The sequence below is a fragment of the Physcomitrium patens genome, chromosome 12, assembly GCF_059467195.1.
Source record: "Physcomitrium patens ecotype Gransden chromosome 12, ASM5946719v1, whole genome shotgun sequence".
In the NCBI taxonomy this organism is placed as follows: Eukaryota; Viridiplantae; Streptophyta; class Bryopsida; order Funariales; family Funariaceae; genus Physcomitrium; species Physcomitrium patens.
Genome location: NC_143421.1, coordinates 11,095,798 through 11,117,283, shown reverse-complemented (window position 1 = coordinate 11,117,283; position 21,486 = coordinate 11,095,798). Strand labels below are relative to the sequence as shown.

The 21,486-nt window shown below is 34.1% G+C and overlaps 1 protein-coding gene across 4 annotated transcripts; it reads left to right on the top strand.

Moving 5' to 3' along the window:
- Positions 1-818: 818 nt before the first annotated feature.
- On the top strand, positions 819-5,529 carry LOC112289515 (putative glycosyltransferase At5g25310). Of its 4 annotated transcripts, none has more exons than XR_002971900.3 (7): positions 819-973; positions 1,588-1,641; positions 1,819-2,375; positions 2,502-2,623; positions 3,037-3,388; positions 3,707-4,545; positions 4,953-5,529. XR_002971900.3 is itself a non-coding variant. In XM_024534763.3 (6 exons), exons 3-6 carry the CDS (start codon positions 1,875-1,877, stop codon positions 4,421-4,423), a joined length of 1,692 nt encoding a protein of 563 aa, XP_024390531.1. In that variant the 5' UTR covers positions 819-973; positions 1,588-1,641; positions 1,819-1,874; the 3' UTR covers positions 4,424-4,547. The 4 variants fall into 4 exon arrangements, 1 of the variants encoding a protein (XP_024390531.1); XR_002971899.3 differs by having other exon boundaries at positions 4,945-5,529; XR_002971901.3 differs by lacking the exon at positions 819-973 and adding an exon at positions 989-1,291 and having other exon boundaries at positions 4,945-5,529.
- The last annotated feature ends 15,957 nt before the right edge of the window (positions 5,530-21,486 follow it).

Below are 21,486 nucleotides of genomic sequence, written 5' to 3'. Positions count from 1 at the left end.
ACTACAAATGTTTTCCAATGAAATTTTAGTAAAACAAATTGATTTCAAACCTTGATTAGTTGATTAAGCACAATTGAATATTAGCTGATTTCTTTTCTACACTTTATTTTTAAAAATATTTTATAAAACGTCAAAATCTATGTAATTAATAATCTTCACGTATTGGCATTCCTAGCCAGATCTCAATTCAAACATTCTATATTCAATTCAAATCATAAAGGGATTCAAACTTCTACAACCACTTCAAGGAAGACTCATAAACTCTTAGGAATGCTATTATTTTTTAATTTCCACATGACCAATTTTTTTAATGCATCTCTACAATAGCTAATAAAGATAAAAGACCAAATGAATCTATTCTCAATTTGGTCGATTTTAGCATAAACCATTCTAATTGCATGACTCCCAACATAATTTTTATCATGGCATACTCATCCTAATATATTATACCAATTAAAAAAAAAAATCTAGTATTCTTTCCCTAGTTGCTTCTAATATAAGAATACTGCTTTATGGTTTAAAATAAAACCAAGTCAAGTCTTCAACACAAGGTCATGAATCTCACTAAAGAGGACATGTGTTTAAAAAAAGGGGGGGGGGATAATTGACCAAGTATTTTCTGACCAAGATATCTAACTCTCTTGTGACACATGAAATACAGCTTGAGTAACACTAATATATATCAGCAACGTTGCAGGGACACCAAAGGTCTTCCTGGATGAAAGTGGGCTTGGACTTCCTCCATGATGTGAACGAATGTTCATTCGTTCAGTTTGGAGCCCCGAACGATGGCGGGGCAGGGGAGACATGCAAGCGGAGTTCATGGCATCATTTAATGGAGAAGCTTCAGCTACGCCTCCATCATCCCACTTACTCTTCGTAATCCTCGATCATTCCTGTCACTCTCGCAGTCTCCACCGGGCTAATTTGAACCCGGCCACTCTCAATTTCATTTGAATTCTGCGTTTTCCAGGTACTGGTTTCCATTTTCTCTTGCAGTCTCCATCTCCAACCGAATTTGTTCTTCCAGCTTGTTCACCATTCTCATGAGAAGTCTCACCGTTTCGGCTTCTTCTGTGTCGCAGCTGCCGTCTTGAACAACGTTTACCATGTAGATCGTGTTATGACTTGGTGTCCTTTAGACGTTGCTCATGCAGCGGAAGCGAAATGCAGAGAGCCTGAGAAAGTAGACCATGCCGTATATCGATCGACTTTTCTTTGTAGAATTGGGTGTGAGAGTGACGCATGGTTTGGAATCTGGTTGACTTGCATTTGGACCACCTGACTACTAGTACGCCTGGTTTTGGTTCATTGCTTAGCGATCTTTTTCTGCTTTGTTTTGGATCTTGCGGAAGCTCATGAATCCGCTGTTGTGATTGTTTTAATTTTCTTGAGTTGATCGGGGGTGTTGCTTTTCTCCCTCGGTGAAATGTGATCCATCGATTTGCGTGTACATTGAGATTTGTTTCTGCTCAAAGTTAATGCGAGGTGAGATCTACTGATGCTTGACACAATGGAATCTCGTTTGCGATCTGGTCTGGAGTTTTTGACTTCTTACCGTGCTGACACCATTGTTGTGTATGCCAGTGCCTAAAGTGTAATGACGTTTGCTACACGATACTGCGGAAAACATTGGCCTGGGTTAGAGCAATTAAGCATCCTCGTTATTTTTGACATGTCTACTTTAATTTTCAGTCTGCATTTTAAATTTCATTCCAGTCGATTGAAATGTTTCATTTCATTTCTTGCGCAGTATCTTGAAAAAGCGACGTGGTAATTGTAACATCTCTAACTCTTGCTACTGAAAATCTTTGACAGAGAAGAGAATCAAGAGTTGTGCTGAATCGGATGCTTTGTTAACGCCAGCGATCAAGATGGGTGATACCTCAGGCTATTTCAGTATGCCTTATACTGCAGAATATGAGGCGGAAGTTGCAATTAGTGTTGACGATTTCATGCGCCCTTCAAACGTTGGATTGAGCTACAGCAAACAGAGTGTGCTGAACAGAGGAAGGAAAGGTGGCAGGTCTGCTAATTTACCGAATAAAGGTCATGATCAGCAGTCTTTCTATCATCTGCAACACCGATATACCAAAATGTTTTCCTGGCCCATCATAGCCATAATGATTGGAATCCTCTTCGTTTTAGTAATGTTCCGAGGGTTTGCACTGCCACGTATGGCGACCGGGACAAAGGCTTCGGATCAAAATTTCGAAGAGCTTGACGGACTTAGCTCTACTGAGAGCAGATTAGATGAAAAATTCAATGCAAGAATTCCCCGGGTGATCATAAAAAAGAACCATGAAAGAACCGAAAATATAGGCATGGTGTTCCGACAAAAGGTTTTTGACACGCTACAAGGATTCCTCTTGCAGGTATGCGTAATAAACGAGTTTCACTCACAGCGAAATCTAGATTTATAGTGAATAATGTTTCCCAATGTACCACAAAATACATCTCGTTCTTAACGACTGGAAATCCATCTGCACTCGTGCATGCAGGTTAGTCGACATAGTCACTTGAGAGACGATGGAAGCGGAGACGCAAAAGGGAAATCAGAGGACACTGTATCCAGCGTCCACAAGCAGCACGAAGTGTATCATAACTTTCATCATTTCATAAAGTGAGTTAAATGTTTTACGGCCCATTTCATGCTTCATGATGTAAATTCGTCAGTCTACCTCTGGTTAATTTCAAATAATACAGAAATAACACGTCGGTTGTCCAAATCCTTGCGTTTAGATTAAGTGCAGCTCTTTAAACCGGAACTTGGCCAGTTTAGTTATATTTACTGTGTAACGACGTAATTTCTTGGCCCCTAAAATTTAGCACTCTGTAAGATATATAGTTTGAGTTCACAGGGTGCTAAAATAGAATTACGGTTGGCGCTCTTGTACAGGTTGATTGGTAGCAGAACTTAAAATTCTGCATAATTTTCTTATTTTTAGTCGTTATTCTTTATTGCGCTGAAAATACCTGAAGATTATCGACCTCATTAGCAAGCATTGACATATATTTCGTCGCATTTCGTCACAGAACATATGCAGAAATGCAGAAGACCTTCAAGGTATATGTATATAAGGATGGATACAAGCCACTTGTGCATGCAGCTAAAACAGGAGGAATTTACGCAACAGAGGGCCTCTTTCTCAAGCGTATGGACGATCCTGGCAACAGATACACAGTGTCTGATCCAACGCAAGCGCACATGTTCCTGCTTCCGTACAGTGTCCGCCAGTTAGTGGACTTCATTCAAGACCCATACTCACGGAGTATGCGGCCTCTAAAGACTTTTATTGCGAATTATGTTGAAAGGATCACATCTAAGTACCCATACTGGAACCGGACACGTGGTGCCGACCACTTTTTCGTATCTTGTCACGACTGGGTATGTAAACTGAGGCTTCGAAGAATTTCTCTTGTAAAGGGTCTATATTTTAATCTGCAGGATATTGTTCTGTTTTGCATACGAAATAGTGTTTCAAGTAAACTCTCTGAGACGTTTAGCTCAACTATGGTAAATCTAGCAAAAGATTTAGCAATAGATTTGTATTAGATGTTTAAATGCTCAAACAGATGCCAAATCACTGTTGCCAAGGTCTACAGACTGTTCAGACTGTTTACTTGACGATTCTAATCATTGTTCTACCCATTTGAGAAAAAATGTGACTTTCTGAGGCACTTACTTCTACTTTCTTTGACACAGGCACCACTGTCGACCATACTTCATGATGAGCTTCACAATAACTCTATGAAAGTGGTTTGTAATGCTGATCTCACAGCAAATTTTGATATTCAGAAAGATGTTTCTATTCCGCAGGCAGTTAAGGGTGGAAATCAATCAGAATTAGATATTGATAATTTACCTCCAGGCAAGAGGGATTATTTAGCGTTCTACGCCGGCCAAATGCACGGCCTTGTGAGACCGGTGTTAATACAACACTGGAGAGGTAAAGATTCGAGCATGAAAGTTTACGAAGTCCTACCTCCCGAAATTGCTAAAAACATCTCATATGCTCAACATATGAAACGAAGCAAATTTTGCTTGTGTCCTAAAGGCTTTGAGGTTAACAGTCCGAGGATTGTGGAGGCCATCTTGAGTGGCTGTGTCCCAGTTATTATAGCTGACAACTTCGTTCTCCCCTTCAGCAATGTGCTGGATTGGTCGAAGTTTTCCATCACTGTGGAGGAGAAGGACATCCCTAATTTGAAAAGGATCTTGACCAATGTACCAGATGGTACTTATCGCTCCATGCAGAGCTGTCTGAAGTACATCAGAAGGCATTTTGTTTGGCTTGAAGATCAGGAGGATACCCAATATGATTCATTTCACATGACCATGTATTCTATTTGGAGGCAGAGCTTGAACTTGAAGAATAAATTGGAAGTCTTCCAGGGTCACATTTTGCCCACTGAGAATTAGGTTGTGCTCTATGTCATAAACGGAGTGCTCAGGATCTTGCCAAGGCAATCTTCAATTTGTGAGCTCAAATTACTCGTGCTGAATGCACCTATTCAGTCCAACTCAAAACCTTTCAATGAGCAGTAAGTTGATGCATCCACAAATGATTCCAAATTTGCTTTGGGCCATGTTAATTTAAGGTGGGGGGAACAGCAAATGACATGGTTTGTTAATAAACCATGACAGCACATTTGAAGTGCACTCTGAGTGCAGCCTGTTTTTACAATTTGTAGACTTGAGATTGGCATGCAACATTAGTAGTATCTAGCAACTTCTTCCGTGCATAGGGGTCTCATTTGTTGTGCTTTTGCTTGGACAACATTGTTAAAACTTTAAGATTGATTGAATGTGCTGATTCCTATGGTGCTTCTTGATTTGTACACCAGTCTTGTTGGTAAAAACATTACAAAACTTCAGTAATAACCAAACTTCAAAATATTCAATTTTACTGATGTGCTGTATTGTGATAATTTTCTTGAAAGAGGAGCAGGCTTCCAAATTGCAAGACTTGAAGAAATGTTGAAGCAATACAGTGTGAAGGCGCAAAACTTAGAGGCATGTACAAGATGCATGTGCTCGTCCTATTTTCTTCTCAAAACAGAGATTTGAAATAACCATCTCAACATTCCTCTCAATGATATGATCAGCTTTGCATACTTTTCTAACAATCCAAACACAACAAACTATATCAATATAGTCTAATTCTATCTTTATTTAATGTAATTTAGATAATTTGAGTATTCTTTTATTTTCTCACATATTTGGTATTTTGTAAGGTAGATGTGTACCAGCCATTTCAAATATGCAAACATATTTGTAAGAAGGTATCAAATGCGTTATACATCTTTCTTTTTCTTTATAGGTTTTCATATCTTAATTATAAGAGCCATTTGTTTTAAAGTTGATAAGTGTCAATTAATTCCTATCAATTTATTATAGAAATTTGATGGCTTTGTTGAATTTTTATTTTTATTTTATTTTATTTTATTTTTTTTAAACTACTCTAAGTACTTTTAGAATATTTTGACTTAAAATGTGTGTTTATTGCAATATAGACATTTTAATAACCTCTTTGTATTAAAGTAATACTTTTCTTTGTATAAGGGTTTTCAAATGCCATAGTTGATTTTTTTAAGATACACATTTGAGGTTTTTTTATTGTTTGTAATTTAAATATTAATAATTTGATAAAAATATTATATTATTATTTTTTAAAATTTTAGAAGTGAATATATATATATATATATATATATATATATGTAGTTTTATTTTAAAGAGATGAAAGAAAAAATTATGGATATTACATTCAATAAAAATAAAAATAGATTTGTAACTATTATAGATCTTTTTAAGCTTGTGAACACTCTTGGGATTAAAATCTCACATATTTCAAATGTCAACCTTAGAAGTACTATTCCTATATTCATTAAAAAGTCAATAATAAAGTTTAATGTCTATACCAAGAAGTTGTGTAGTTAAAAGAAGTAAGTGGATCAATATCACAATTAAATCCAAAAAAATTTGCTACTAGAAGTATGAATGAGACAAAGATAAATATATTGAAGAAGTTTAAAGAAAAAAGATTAAAATTTTGAAGGTTTTTATAACAAGTCAAGTTCTATTTAAGATAACATTATTGCCAATACTTTAATAGATTTATTTAAGTTTGATTTATAAGTGCACTTTGGTTTGGATTTTTTTTTTTTTTTTTTTTTTTTTAAATTTATGCCTTTGATAGAAAATGATTCATAGCTCTTCTATTATCTAAATTCATTCTTAAAAATATTTATGATCATTTTTTAAAAAAGTGATAAGAAATGATATTAAAGATCAAATTTTTATTTTTACAACAAAGATCACATTCTACTACCATATATGCTATTGAATTCCAAAACCTTGCTTGCAACATGGATTGAAATAATAAAGCCTTTATTAATCAATTTTAATATAATTTAAATGATAATATCAAATATTTGTTATCAATAATATCAAAAATTGACTCATTAGAATAATTTATTGCTTAAGCCATTGCATACAACACTCGATTTTTTGAAAGATGCCAAGAACAAAGATTTAGTTGGAGGGATATAACTCAAGTTATGGTAATAATTTTTAAGTTTTAAAAAACTTATTCATCAAGGCCAAGACTTATGTAAATTGATATGGTATATTATAAACCTCCCATTCAATAAGAAAAAACTTGATATTTTCAAGAAGATTTATACTTATTTTATAGAGAATCTAAGCACAAAACTTATTATTTTTCAAAGAATCAATGCAATCACAAAATAAAGAATATGGTTGCCAAAGAAGACAATGTGTTTAATTTTTTTTTTTTTTGTAGCTTCAATAGCAATCATGCTACTAAAAACTTATATAACATCTAATAAAGGTCTTATTTTTTCCTTAGATCTTTTATCTTATTTAACAATAGATGTTTATTTAGGACCACAAAATTGCAAAATCCTTGCTTTATTAGATTTAGAAGTATTAGATTGTTTTATAAATAAAAATTTTGGAAAAAAATAAGAAATACCTTTAGCAAATAAAAACTAAGCTTGTATATATAGAAGTCAAAGATGATTATTTTTTGTCTTCTAAAAATATTACTCATAAAAAAAAATCTTTAGAAATAGTAACTAATAGACTTAAAAACTCAATAATATTTAATGTGAGTAGATCTCTATTCAACCTAGTTATTTTATGATTATTATGACTACAACATTATAACCATTAAATAGACTAAATATCTTATAATATTAATTTTATTTGTAGTATAATTCAAAATTTTATTATCTAAGTAAAAATTCATAAGTCCAATATAACCAAATATTTATTGATAGTTATAATAGCTTTTATATATGCTATGAAAGAAGAATCATCATTTGATATTTACTCCACATCCATTTTGGATAGTAAAAAGACTTTAAGTGGTATTCTAAATTAATTCAAAGATTATCAAGATGTTTTTGAAAAAAAGAATGCATATATTTTTTTCAAGTATTGTTCCAATGATTATTCAATTGATCTTTAAGAAAGAGTTCAACCACCATTGGAAATAATTTATGGCTTATTGTTAGGGACATAGTCCTTAGAACCTTCTAGAGATAAGTTTTTGGAACCTTCTAGAAGCTTCTTAGTTGATGGAAGTTGCTTGAGAAGTTTTCTAGTTGATAGAAGTTGCTTGAGAAGCTTCTTAGTTGATGGAAGTTACTTGAGAAGCTTCCTAGTTGATGAAAGTTGCTTGAGAAGCTTCCTAGTTGATGGAAGTTGCTTGAGAAGCTTCCTAAATAGGAGTATATATTGAAATCGAGGCTGAAGAGTTCTTTAGTCTCGACAACACATCTCTTGGAGCTCTAGCTCATCTCTATTGTGTTGTTCTTGTATTCATCTGATTAATCTAGTTCTTGCTAGTTCTTCTTGAACTTCTTGTTAGATCTCGAGTCTGTATTTCTGTGTCTGTGACAGTTTGTCGAGAGTGTACTTACCTCAGATATCAGAGTTAGTTTCTTCCTCGTTAGAGTGCGGATTACCCCTCTGCTTGGAAGTGTACTAGCATTTTAGAGGTTGCGGATTACCTTCTTCTAAACTGATACTTCTTTTGTTACAATATTGGAGTCTTATTCTTCTTCGAGAGAGTGGATTACCCCTTTTTTCGAAGCTATTAAGGCATTTTAGAGGTTGTGGAGTAGCCTCCTCTAAACCAATATTGTCTTCTTGTAGAGTCATTTCTGTCCTTCTCTTAGAATGATCGGAGGCCAAGACATTAGTAAGACGAAAAGTTTGGAGTCCAAATGAGATACTATCATGAATGCCCTCACTACGTTATCGCAAAGAACTGCAGAGATTGAAGGAGTCGTGGCAAGGCTTTATAATGATGGAGCATCTGGGATGGCACAATCAAGGTTGCACCAGCCTCAAACTTCTACACTTGGAGAAGCAACTTTACCTCAGGTTCGACAAGCACCACTGGTTCTACAACATAAGGAGCCCTGAGTTAGCCTTCCAGACAAGTTCGATGGTACGCGTTCCAAGTTTCGAGGATTCGTCAACCAAATGAGGTTGATAACAGTTTTACAGCCTGAACGCTATCCAATGGAGGAGTCACATGTTGGGCTTGTTGGAACCTTACTTACAGGGCAAGCTCTATCATGGTTTGCTCCTTTGTTTGAGAAACGATCGTCCATACTAAACAACTTTGAAACCTTTTTGGAGGCGTTTGCGGAAGCATTTGGTGAACATGACAAGGTTCGATGGGCTACAACAAAGATCCGGTCACTACGATAAGGGATGCGCTCTACATCAGTCTATGCATCGGACTTCAGGCAATTAGCATGCAACATCAATTGGGACTAAGAAGCGTTGATGAGTCAATTCTATTGCGGTTTAAGGGATGATGTGAAGGATTTGCTGTTAACTCTTCTTGATCCACAAACGCTCAACGAAGCTATTAGCCAAGCTGTGAAGTGCGATAATCACCTATTTCAATGCCGCCAAGACCAACGTTTAAGACAACATACGGTTCGCCATGCCCCAACTATGTCCGCAAGCAGCGTGAATTCACATTCAGAGGTAGAAGACATGCAAATTGATGCGGTACATGTCAAATCCCTTACCCTAGAAGAAAAAAAGCAGCGTATGGAAGAAGGTCTATGCTTGTATTGCGGTGAAGAAGGCCACAAAGTTGGAAACTGCCCCAAGAAGCAAAATCGACGTATTGTCAAGACTAGGGGCACGTTTGTTCAGGAAAACGAGGATGCTCAGCCACAATAGGAACCGTGCAGCTGGACAGTGAAATATCGCAACAACAACCAGGTTCCTATCTTTTCGCTCAACTTGCCCTTTGCTTTACAATCCTTTTGCTTATTGGCCTTCAGAAATTAAGAACTTTAGCATTATTAGATTCAAGAGCATCTGCTTGTTTCTTAGACGAAGAATTTGTGAAGCGTCATAAGATCCCTTTAGTACAAAAATCCAAACCTGTTCATATTGAGGTCATAGATGGACGATCTTTATTGTCTAGTAGTGTCACCCATGAATCAGAACCTATAGAAGTGATGCTTAAGGGCCATAGTAGTTATATTATTTTCATCATTATCAGAAACCCATCAAATCCTATTATTCTTGGTCTTTCTTGGTTGGAAAAGCATAATCCATCCATAGATTGGAGATTGCGAAAGATGACCTTTCCCACGAAACCACCCAAGAGCAAGCCTAGTAAAAAACCCCGAATAGAGAAATCCTTATTCATTGGAGCAAGAGCGTTTATAAAATCGTCCAAGGAAGGCACCGTTTGTTATTTATGGGACTCCAACTACTGGGGAGAAGATCTCGACAGCAAGTATACCTGAGCAATATAAGGATTTTAAAGACGTATTTCAAAAGAAGAATGCCGACATAGTACCAGAACCTCGACCATATGATTGCGCCATAGACTTGCAGGAAGGAGCACAACCGCCTTTTAGCCCAATCTATAATCTATCGCAGACGGAGTTGGCAGAGTTGGGGAAGTACATCGACGAGAATCTAGCCAAGAACTTCATCCGTCATTCAAAATCGTCAGCTAGAACATCCATCTTATTTGTGAAGAAGAAAGATGGCTCGTTGCGGATGTGCGTGGACTATTGAGGCGTCAACAAGGTAACAAAGAAGAATCATTATCCGTTACCCTTGATTTCTGGTCACTTAGAACAACTTGGATGTGCAAGGATCTTTACAAAAATTGATCTAAGAGGAGCTTACAACCTCGTACGAATCAAAGAAGGAGATGAGTGGAAGACAGCATTTCGTACAAGGTATGGCCATTTTGAGTATAATGTCATGTCCTTTGGTCTTATCAATGCTCCAATGATCTTCCAACATATGATAAATGACAGTTTTCGGGAGCACCTTGATAATTTTGTTGTCATCTATTTGGATGATATTTTGATATTCTCCAAAAATGACGAAGAGCATGAAAAACACGTTCGTTTGGTCTTGGAGAAACTATGCGAGTGAGGACTATATGCCAAGTTGGAGAAGTGTTTATTTCACCAAATAGAGATAGAGTTTTTGGGGTTTATTGCGACTACGGAAGGCTTGAAGATGGATCCCAAGAAGGTGGAAGCAATCATGTCTTGGGAGGTTCCGAAGACGGTTAGAGATGTACAATACTTTCTTGGTTTTGCCAACTTCTATCGGATCTTCATCAAGAATTACTCTCAAGTTGCTGCTCCTCTCACTCGATTGACATGCAAAGATAAGCTGGAATGGGGACCTCTAGCGGAGAAGGCGTATGAAGACGTGAAGACCGCATTTACTACAGCTCCAATCTTGGTACATCCAGACTTTACAAAGGCCTTCTATTTAGAAACTGATGCTTTGGAAGCTGTACTTTTACAAATGGGAGAAGACAAGAAGCTCCATCCGGTTGCATTCTATTCTCAAAAGTTCTGTGCTGCTAAAATTAATTATGAGATCTACGATAAAGAACTTCTTGCTATAGTGGATTCTTTCCAAGAATGGCATCACATTCTTGAAGGAGCTGCACACCTAGTGACCATATACAGAGATCACATGAATTTGGAGTATTTCATGTCGGCTCGAGTTCTAAATCGAGGTCAAGTTTGGTGGAGTATGTTGCTATCTAGATTCGATTTTATTATCACTTATCGACCTAAAAAGCAGCAAGGACTATTTGATGCCTTATCGAGGAGATCGTATCTTGTACCAAAGGCTGGAGAAGCAGCGTTTGATCAACAATGTACGACATTATTGAAGCCAGAGCAATTTCAGCTTTGTGCTACTATTGTGCCAATTGATGCTGACTTCCTGAATCAGGTACGTGCCATGACCATTAAAGATTCAGTAGCCATTGATATTAAATAGCGTACCAATGACGATAAGTCAAGGTGGAAGGAGATCTTTTATACTTTGAGGAGTGGTTATATATCTCAAAAGGACCAGCACGACTCCGAGTTCTTCAATCTCGCCACGATTTTCCAACTACGGGATATTTTCGATTCAACAAGACCTTGGAGCTTATTTCTCAAGATTTTTGGTGGCCCCAAATGTGGAAGGATGTAAAAGATTTTGTCCTCTCCTGCAACATCTGTTCAAGATTCAAGAATCCTCGACATCGCCCTTATGGACTCCTACAACTATTACCGATTCTATGTCGACCATGGTCTTCAGTTTCCATAGACTTCATCACGGACCTGCCATCATGGAACTCATTTGACAGCATCTTTGTCGTAGTAGATTGGCTTACAAAGATGGCGCACTTTGTCCCTTGCAAGAAGACATCCTCCAGTGAAGTCACAGTAAGACTCTTTCTCGATAATGTGTATCGATATCATGGACTACCAGATGATATCATATCAGATCGAGGAACCCAGTTCGTATCAAAGTTTTGGAGATCTCTCTTTGGGACACTGAAGGTGGATATCAAGCTTTCTTTGGCTTTTCATTCTCAAACTGTTGGCCAAATGGAATGGGTGAACCAAGTCTTGGAACAATACTTATGATGCAGTATCAATTATCAGCAAGACGATTGGACCGCATATCTACCGCTAGTCGAGTTTGCATATAAAAACACCCTCCATGCGTCGACTCAACACACACCATTCTTTTCCAACTATGGGTATCATCCGAAGCTTGATTTATTGAGTCCATCAACAAATAACAATCCAGCAGCTGAAGGATTTGCGAAGCAACTATCAAAGCTTCAAACTACATTGAAGCTTCAATTACAATCCGTTCAAGAATCTTACAAGGTGTCTGTAGATAGATTTCGGAATCAAGCACCTACTTTCAAAGTTGGAGATAAAGCATGGCTTCTTCGACGAAATATCAAGACCAAACGATTATGTGATAAGTTGGACTATCGAAGATTGGGACCATTTATCATCCAGAAGTAAATCAATCCAGTGGCATACCGTTTAGAATTATTGGCTTCTATGAAGGTACATCCAGTCTTTCATGTTTCTCTGTTAGAGTCTTATCGAGAGTCGTCTTTTCCTGGAAGAGTGCAATGTTCGCCACCTAGTATCGAGATCGAGAACCATGAGGAATATGAGGTCGAAAAGGTACTAGATTCATGGCGAAGGTGGGGCAAGTTGGAGTATCTTGTCCATTGGTGCGGCTATGACATTAATGAGCAAACGTGGGAGCCAGCTGAAAATCTCGCCAATGCACCACAAAAGGTACAGGAGTTTCATCAACGACATCCTCATAAACCCAAGCTGATTTGACAATAGCTTCTTTCTAAAGCTTGCTCATCTAAAAATATAAGAAAGGGGGAGAGAACCACCAAAATTTGTAGTAGCTATTTTTTCAATAGCCATAGTTTGGTCTTCTGATATGGATAACCAAGAGATAGATACTTTGCCAGTTAGATTATCTCAACCGACTAGCTCACAAAGGCGACCTCGAGATGAAAAACTGCCTGCACGACGACGACGACGGAGGATATCGAGTAACCGATCATTGATGATTATATTTGAGATCGAGCCTGCTTTTGATGGTCAGCGAGAAGGTGTGTTTGCAAGACAATTTCACAATGAGGACACGGAAGTTCATGCTTGGTTAGAAGTTGAAAGAGTAGACCACTACCATTGGCTCTAAGGGCCGATGAACCACTTGTCTCGTGAACAACAGTTGGAGTTTATAGCAGACGTTATGCCACAGATCTTCATTTTCTTACGTTGGTACTGATTAACAACAACATTGCTTCTTAGAGACCTCGAAGCTAAAGGAAGGGGTGATGTTAGGGACATATTCCTTAGAACCTTCTAGATACAAGTTTCTGGAACCTTCTAGAAGCTTTCTAGTTGATGGAAGTTGCTTGAGAAGTTTTCTAATTGGTAGAAGTTACTTGAGAAGCTTCATAGTTGATGGAAGTTGCTTGAGAAGCTTCCTAGTTGATGGAAGTTGTTTGAAAAGCTTCTTAGTTGACGGAAGTTACTTAAGAAGCTTCCTAATTGATGGAAGTTGCTTGAAAAGCTTCCTAAATAGGAGTATATATTGGAATCGAGGCTGAAGAGTTCTTCAGTCTCGACAACACATTTCTTGGAGCTTTAGCTCATCTCTCTAGTATTGTTCTTGTATTCATCTAATTAATCTAGTTCTTATCAGTTCTTCTTGAACTTCTTGTTAGATCTCGAGTCTGTATTTCTGTGTCCATGACACTTATTATCTCTAGTACGAGCTCTTATCTTATTTGTAAAGAAAATGATGGATTACTACAAATATGTAGATTATTAAAGATTCAACAAAATCATGATGAATTATAGGTATTTTTTATTTTTAATTTTAAAAATTTTTAATCAATTAAATCAAACAAAGATTTCTATTTAAATAGATCTACAAGGAACATATAATTTTATATACATAAAAAAAGACATGAATAAAAGATTACATTTCAAATTAGATATAGACATTTTGAAGATAATATCATGTCTTTTAAACTCATAAATTGTCACAAACATATATTTATTATAATTATTACATAGGTGATATGAATAAGTAGAAGTAAGTAAAAGTAGTTTAATTTTATAATATCTTCTAGAGAAGCTTCTTACAAGCTTCATAGATGCTACTTTGACTTTAAATGTGTTAATACTTGATTGGTAGGTTAGAAACTTGATCAACAAGTTAACCACATACCATACATATTGGTAGCTTGTGGAACAAACTAACTATGTGGCGTTTATATAAAAAACTTGCCTTGCAAGTTAAGATACGTATTGTGCAAAATCAATACATTTTTGGAGGTCCTATAGAACATTGCCATGTAGCTCCTAAGTAGATAGTATATATATAGGCAAGTGTTAAGCCTTCTTCACTCTTGTCAACTCCTTTCTTGCTTCTAGTCTAATTTCATGGATCTCTAGTTTTCTTGTTTTTTGGCAATAGCCATTCTAGTTTCTTTCTTAATATACATAATTAGTTATTTCTATTTTGTCATCTTTCTTTGAAAAAAGCCTCACTTGTTTATTTGTTTTTATCACGTTCTTATCCTTAACAGATTGACAAGAGTACACTTACAATATCAGAGCTTTGTCGAATCTTGATTAAGAGTGGATTACCTCTTTTTTTTAATAAGACATAAACGTGTTAGAAGTTTTCGACTACCCTCTTCTAAACTGATATTGTTCTTAGTATTTTTTTTGTTCTCAAATCTTCTCTTGTATTTGTCTTGAGCGATATTAGACATCTTTTCTTTTGTAAGTGTTATCATGGCAGAACTTGTTGAAATGAAGAGTACAATGGCACAAATGCAAGAACAATTGAGGGAGTTAATGCTTGCGATGCATCAACTCAATTTACCACCACAAGAAGCAACAAGATTTGCAGGTAGTGAAGATATAGAAATGATTGGAGTTGCTTCAACATCTACACCAAATCATATCTCTTCTTCTATGGTGGAACACCCTTCCAATGTTAGAAAACCAAGAATTGCCCTACATGAGAAGTTTGATGGTACTAGATCAAAGTTTAGAGGATTTATAAATCAAGTAAAACTTATGATTAAACTTCAATCCCAAAGCTATTTAACTCTAGGATCGTAAGTTAAATTCATTAATACGCTTCTTTCAAGTTCAGCATTATCATGATTTTCATCTTTTCTTGAACGACGAGATCTAATATTGGATAATCTAGAGGCTTTTTTGGTGGAATTTCAATCTATGTATGGAGAACATGATGCAATTTGTGTTGCAACCAATAAGATTCATATTTTGCGATAAGATAATCGATTAGTAACATTATATACTTTATATTTTTGACAACTTACAATTGATATCAAGTGAGATGATGCTGCACTTGTTAGCCAATTTTTCTACAGATTACAATATAAGATAAAAAAAATTAATGCTCAACTTACTTGATCCTCAAACATTGAGTCAAGAAATTGACTTTGTTGTAAAGTGCGACAATCATCTTTTTGAATTTCAATTGGAGAACCATACAAGTGGACCTTAACGTTACTATAATTCAATAGCAATATCAATACTTCTTCAGCACATACATCCAAAAATAGAGGATATACAAATTGATGCAGTACGTTTCAAACCTCTTACTGAACAAAAAAAAACTTGTCATCATCAGGAAGAATTGTGCTTATGTTGTGGAGAACCTAAGTACACTGCTCAACATTGCCTAAAGAAGCAACGCAACCATAAAATGAAGAGTACGGCTGTCAAAGAAGATAGTATGTCAAAAAACGAATTTGTTCAGTTATAATAGAAACCATGTGGCTAGAACCTTGTACAACACCTAGTGAAGGTCCTATTCTCTCTTCAAAATCCTCTCTGTGTTTTACAATAAATGTTATTTTAGGACCTAAATATCACAAAGCCTCTACCTTGTTAGATTCAGGAGCTTGAGCATGTTTCTTAGATGAAGAATTTACTAAAAGACATAGTATATTTTTAGTAAAGAAAATTAAACCTGTTCATGTAGAAGTCATAGATGGTCATCCGTTGTCTTCAAGAGATGTTATTCATGAAACCCTTCCTATAGAAGTAATAATTAATGGTCATAATACCTTTGTAATATTTAATATCATTAGATCTCCCTTTAATCTAGTCATTTTAGGTTTATCATGGCTAGAAAAATATAATCCTAAAATAGATTGGACTTCTCATAGTCTTGATTTTTTTTAAAAAATATAAATAAGAGCATAATTAATTAAGTAAAAATTCATAAGTCTAGTATAATTAAACTTGTATTTATAGGTGCAAGAGCTTTCTTGCATGTTGCAAAAGAAGGATTACTTTGTATCATTTATGCTGCACCTGTTTCTACTGGTGGAAAGACTTCAAGTGACATTCTAAGTGAATATTAAGATTTTCAAGATGTATTTGAGAAGAAGAATATAAATACTTTTCTAAAACATTGTTTCTATGATTGCTCAATTGACCTTCAAAAAGGAGCACAACCGCCATTTGGACCAATCTACAGTTTATCACAAAATGAGTTGGTTGAATTCAAGGAGTATATTGAAGAAAATCTGGCCAAGAACTTCATATGCCATTCCAAATCTCCAATAGGAGCTCCAATTTTATTTGTAAAGAAAAAAGATGGATCATTGCAGATGTGTGTCAATTATCGAGGACTCAACAAAATCACCATCAAAAATAGGTACCCACTACCTCTGATATTTGGACTCCTTGATCAGTTGAATCAAACTAAGATCTATACAAAAATAGATCTATAAGAAACATACAATCTGATATGCATCAAAGAAAGAGATGAATGGAAAACTGTGTTTCGAACAAGGTATGGACATTTCGAATACAACGTCATGCCTTTTGGACTTACAAATGCACTAGCAACATTCTAACATTTAATGAATGATGTCTTTTGGGAGTTTTTAGATGATTTTGTTGTCTGTTACCGAGACGATATTTTAATCTATTTTAAGAATGCTACTTTGACTTTATATATGTTTATACTTGATTGGTAGGTTAGAAACTTGATCAACAAGTTAACCATGTTCCATACATATTGGTTGCTTGCGGAATAAGCTAATTATTTAGCATTTATATCAAAAACTTATCTTGCAAGTTAAGATACGTATTGTGCAAAGTCAACATATTTTTGGAGGTCCTATAGAATATCGCCACGTAGATCCTAAGTAGATAGTATATATAGAAGCAAGAATGAAACCTTCTTCAATCTTATCAACTCCTTTCTTGCTTCTTGCTTCTAATCTAGTTTCAAGGATCTCTAGTTTTCTTGTTTTTTAGTAATAGCCATTCCAGTTTCTTTCTTAATATATATATTTAGTTATTTCTATTTTTTCATCATTCTTTGAGAAAAGTATCACTTTTTATTTATTTTTATCAAGTTCTTATCTTTAACATAAATACAGTAGCCACTTTTCAATATCTTATAAATGATGTTCTTAGAGAGTTTTTAGATTATTTTATTATTTTATATTTAAAAGATATTTTAATATATTCTACATATATATATATATATATATATTTTATTTCTTATATATTATAAAAACTTAGAGATGCATGACTATATATTAAGATAAAAAAGTATATATTTAATATAATTCAATTTAATTTTTTAAAATACATCATTTCAAATAATAACCTTATAATAAATCCTAAAAATAATTAAATTATTATATATTAAAATATTTCAAAAAAAATAAAAGATATTTAATATTTTTAAGATTTATTAATTACTATCAAATCTTCATCAAGAATTTTTCTCAGGTTGCAACTTCACTTATATATTTGATTTGTAAAACAAACTTAAATAGAATAAAAAAGCTTAATGAGCATTTAGAGCTTTGAAGATGACTTCTATTTTTACAATAATCTTATATTATGTCAACTTTTTTAATATATGTATATATATATATATATAGAAAAAAATACAAACATATAAGATTTTATTGTGATATTTTCACAAATAAAAGCAAATAACAAATTTCATCTAGTAGCTTTTTATTTAAGATAATTTTTAGGAGCTAAGATCGACTCCAAGATCCACAATAAAGAACTTCTTATAATTATGTATTTATTTCAAGAATAATACCATTGTCTAGGAGGCACTTCTAATTTAGTTATTGTATATACAAATTATAAGAATCTCAAGAATTTTATAATAATAAATATTTTAAATTATTATTAAGTCCATTAGAACATGTCTTTCTCAAGATTTGAATTGAAGATCATATAAAGGCTAAAAAAACAATAAGATTTATTAGACATTCTTCTTAAATGTTCTTTTCTTGTATCAAAAATAGAAAATAAAAATTCAAATCAAAATTCCTTGTCATCAATCATATAGAATTCTTTAACCATTATTAATATTAAAACAAGCATGGTTTTGAGTTTCTATGGATTTTATCACATTTCATTCAATTTCAAGCTCATATGATTTTATACTTATAATAATAGATTACTTACACGGTTGGTGTAATTGCTCCTAAAAGTAATATATATATATATATATATATATATATATATATATATATATATATATATATATATAAATATAAACTTGGCCTTTTTTTATCTCAAGACTTAATTGAGTAATTAGTAACAACCAAGAGTCTAGTACTTTTTTGAGACAAATTCTCTCTACCTTGACAATAGAATTGGCTGTAATAGTTAAGGAGATGCTGTATTACATGCTTTGTTACATTAATTTTAATATAGAGGCTCAAACATCATAATTCAAACTTGTCCAAAACTATGACTTTGAAATCTATTTTAGAATCTTTTCTCGTCTTAGATGTCCAGATATTGGGATGTCATTTCCCTCATGAAGTATGTACGTCTAGAATTTAGCATTTTTGGATACATAAATTTGCTTCTTGAAATAGAATAAACCATGACCAAGAATATAATTGTGATATTGTATATTGCATATCTTAAGCAAATTGCTAACCATCTTGAAATAAACATTGTGATACATAGCTGCTTCCATTCTGCCTCTTTAGTTAGATTTAAAATGAGACTACTTATAGTAGCAAATTTTGTCTTATCTTCCAATTTATTCTTCAAGTCTGATTTCTACAATAAGTTTTCTAGCACAGTATATTGTCACCCTTGCTTATACTCAAGCTAGATATCAAAAAGCTGCAACTATTCTTCTTGACAATGATGCCATGATTTCATATTTTTCACATGAAAATCATGTAGCAAGGATTGATGGTTAGTCCAAACAGCCATTGGCTTCTCTAATAGATAGTATCACCGCACCTTTGTAGCTTGTATAATTGTTAATTGCTCTTAATGAAGTGTCGAGTAATTATGCTCTGTCCTTCTGAGCTTATGTGATTCATATCCTATAAGTTGAAGGCCCCTACCAAAGTCTTGTTGAAAGACCACTCAAATAGTAAAGTTGGAAGTATCAATGTCAAGTGTATAAAGAAGATTAGGATCATATGGTTGCAATATTCGTGTAGTAATGAGTGCTTCCTTCAACTTATCAAAGGTATTTTACTGCTCCAATTTCTATTCAAATGGAGCACCTTTCTTTAATTGATTTATAAATGAGGCAGCAATATGATCAAATTGTCATACAAAATAGCAATAGTATCCAAGAAGGTCTAAAATCAAGTGAACTTCAAAAGCATCTTTGGAGGTAGACCAATTCTTTATTGCTTTTATCTTATCTTGCTCCAAATGCATGCCTTCTAAGTACACCACATGCCTCAAAAAGATTACTTTTGACTTCCAAAGTTTATATTTTGATTACTTAAAATAGAAGCAATTATTTTATAGCCGGCACTATACTTTTCATAAGTAGTTCTCATGCTTTTTAGGAATTTTATTATATATGAAGATATTATCAATGAAGATGACTACATACTTATCCAAAAGGTCTTAAAACAATTTATCCATCTAATCCATAAAAGAGGTTCAAGCATTCATGAGGCTATAGGATAAAATCTGCCATTTAAAATATCCATAGCATGTACAAAATGCCATCTTTTTCACATCTTCTCTTGCAATATGTATTTGCCAATAGCCGCTCTATAGATCCAATTTACTAAAGATGATTATATCTCAAAGTTAGTTAAAAAGATCATCCGTTCCTAAAAGTGGATATGTATTTTTAATAATCTACTTATTGAGACCTCAATAATCAATACAAATGTGAAGTCTACCATCTTTTTTAAATGCAAAGAGTACAAATGCTCTCTATGGTGATGTATTTTCTCAAATGAGGTTTTTTTCTAAGAATTTATTTAATGTCTTTCATAGCTCTTCAAGTTCTTTTGTTGCTAGGCAATAATTTAGTCAACTTTTTGGTTTGGCTTTAAGCAATAGTTTTATTTGAAAGGAGGTACTTCAATCAGGAGGTGTGCCACTTGGTAGCTCAATTGAAAAGATATCTTAATATTCTCGTATGAGTTACTCTACTTGTTCTATTCTTTTGTCTATCTTTCTCATCACTGATATAAGATTTAGAACCAATATTTATATTAGTTGCTCATATTGTAGTTGCTTCTTTATAAAGATCATTCCTACAAATAAGTCTTTGATTATAGATTATCTTTTTTCTTGACTTGATGTACATGTGCAAAGAATCACCTTACGTCTTTTATCTTTAAAAGAGATTGTCCTTATTATTCAATCAACTTGTTTATTTCCTATCTCTAGCTATGTCATATCATAGATAATATCATACCTTAGCTTTATCACCTTGAATCTCTCTCTTAAGACATAGATGTTTGTCAATCTTAAGGTTTCTTCTTCACACATCTAACTTAATATGTTTTCTTGATCATTTGTAAGGTATATACTTCCTTCTTTGATTTTCTTACTTTTAATTCTAAGCCAATCGATCAATTCAATAGAAATGTAATTTTTTTGTAGAGCTACAATCTACAAGCACTTAATATAGTTGTCCTCTTAGTAATCTCATTAGATGCACCAATCGACTCTTTTTATAGTTGTCTAAGGCCATGTCATTTGTTTATAAGAGATAGTAATTATTCCCAGTATTGGCTTTCGGTGCCTTTATTGGAGAGTCCTATTTTCTTGCTCTGATTCATTATCGACTTCATGAGTTTTGAGACTATAAAATCGCCTTGTCATATTGGTACTTGAATTTTGATATTTTGAACAACCTCCAATTTAATGGCCTGATTCTTGATAATAGAAACACAATCCTTTTTGTAACAATATTCGTCGTCTTTGTGGTGTCAATGATCCTTATAAGGCATTAATTTCCATTGGCATTGGTTGTTGTGCCATAATATTAAATAGCAGAATAAGACTTTGTGCTATAGATCATGCTCCATAATTTTTGAAATCAATAGCATCAACCTTCTCTATAATCCAAATTTCTTCTTCAAATGTTTGTAGATCTTTTAGTTCCACTTCTAGTTGGACTCTAGGTTTCAAATCTCATAGGAATCAATCCATCATCTCCACCTCCAAAATATTGCCAATTTGAAAACATAGGAACTTGAATCAAGAAACATAATCTTGCACCAATTTGAGAGATACTGCAGCCATGCGACAATACTTTCAACTATTTGGAGCAAATATTTGGGACAAATA

Coding starts and splice junctions, on each gene's coding strand:
- LOC112289515 (XM_024534763.3), top strand. CDS start 1,875: ATGGGTGATACCTCAGGCTATTTCAGTATGCCTTATACTGCAGAATAT. Junction 2,624..3,036: donor AACTTTCATCATTTCATAAA/GTGAGTTAAATG, acceptor ATTTCGTCACAG/AACATATGCAGAAATGCAGA. Junction 3,389..3,706: donor TCGTATCTTGTCACGACTGG/GTATGTAAACTG, acceptor TCTTTGACACAG/GCACCACTGTCGACCATACT.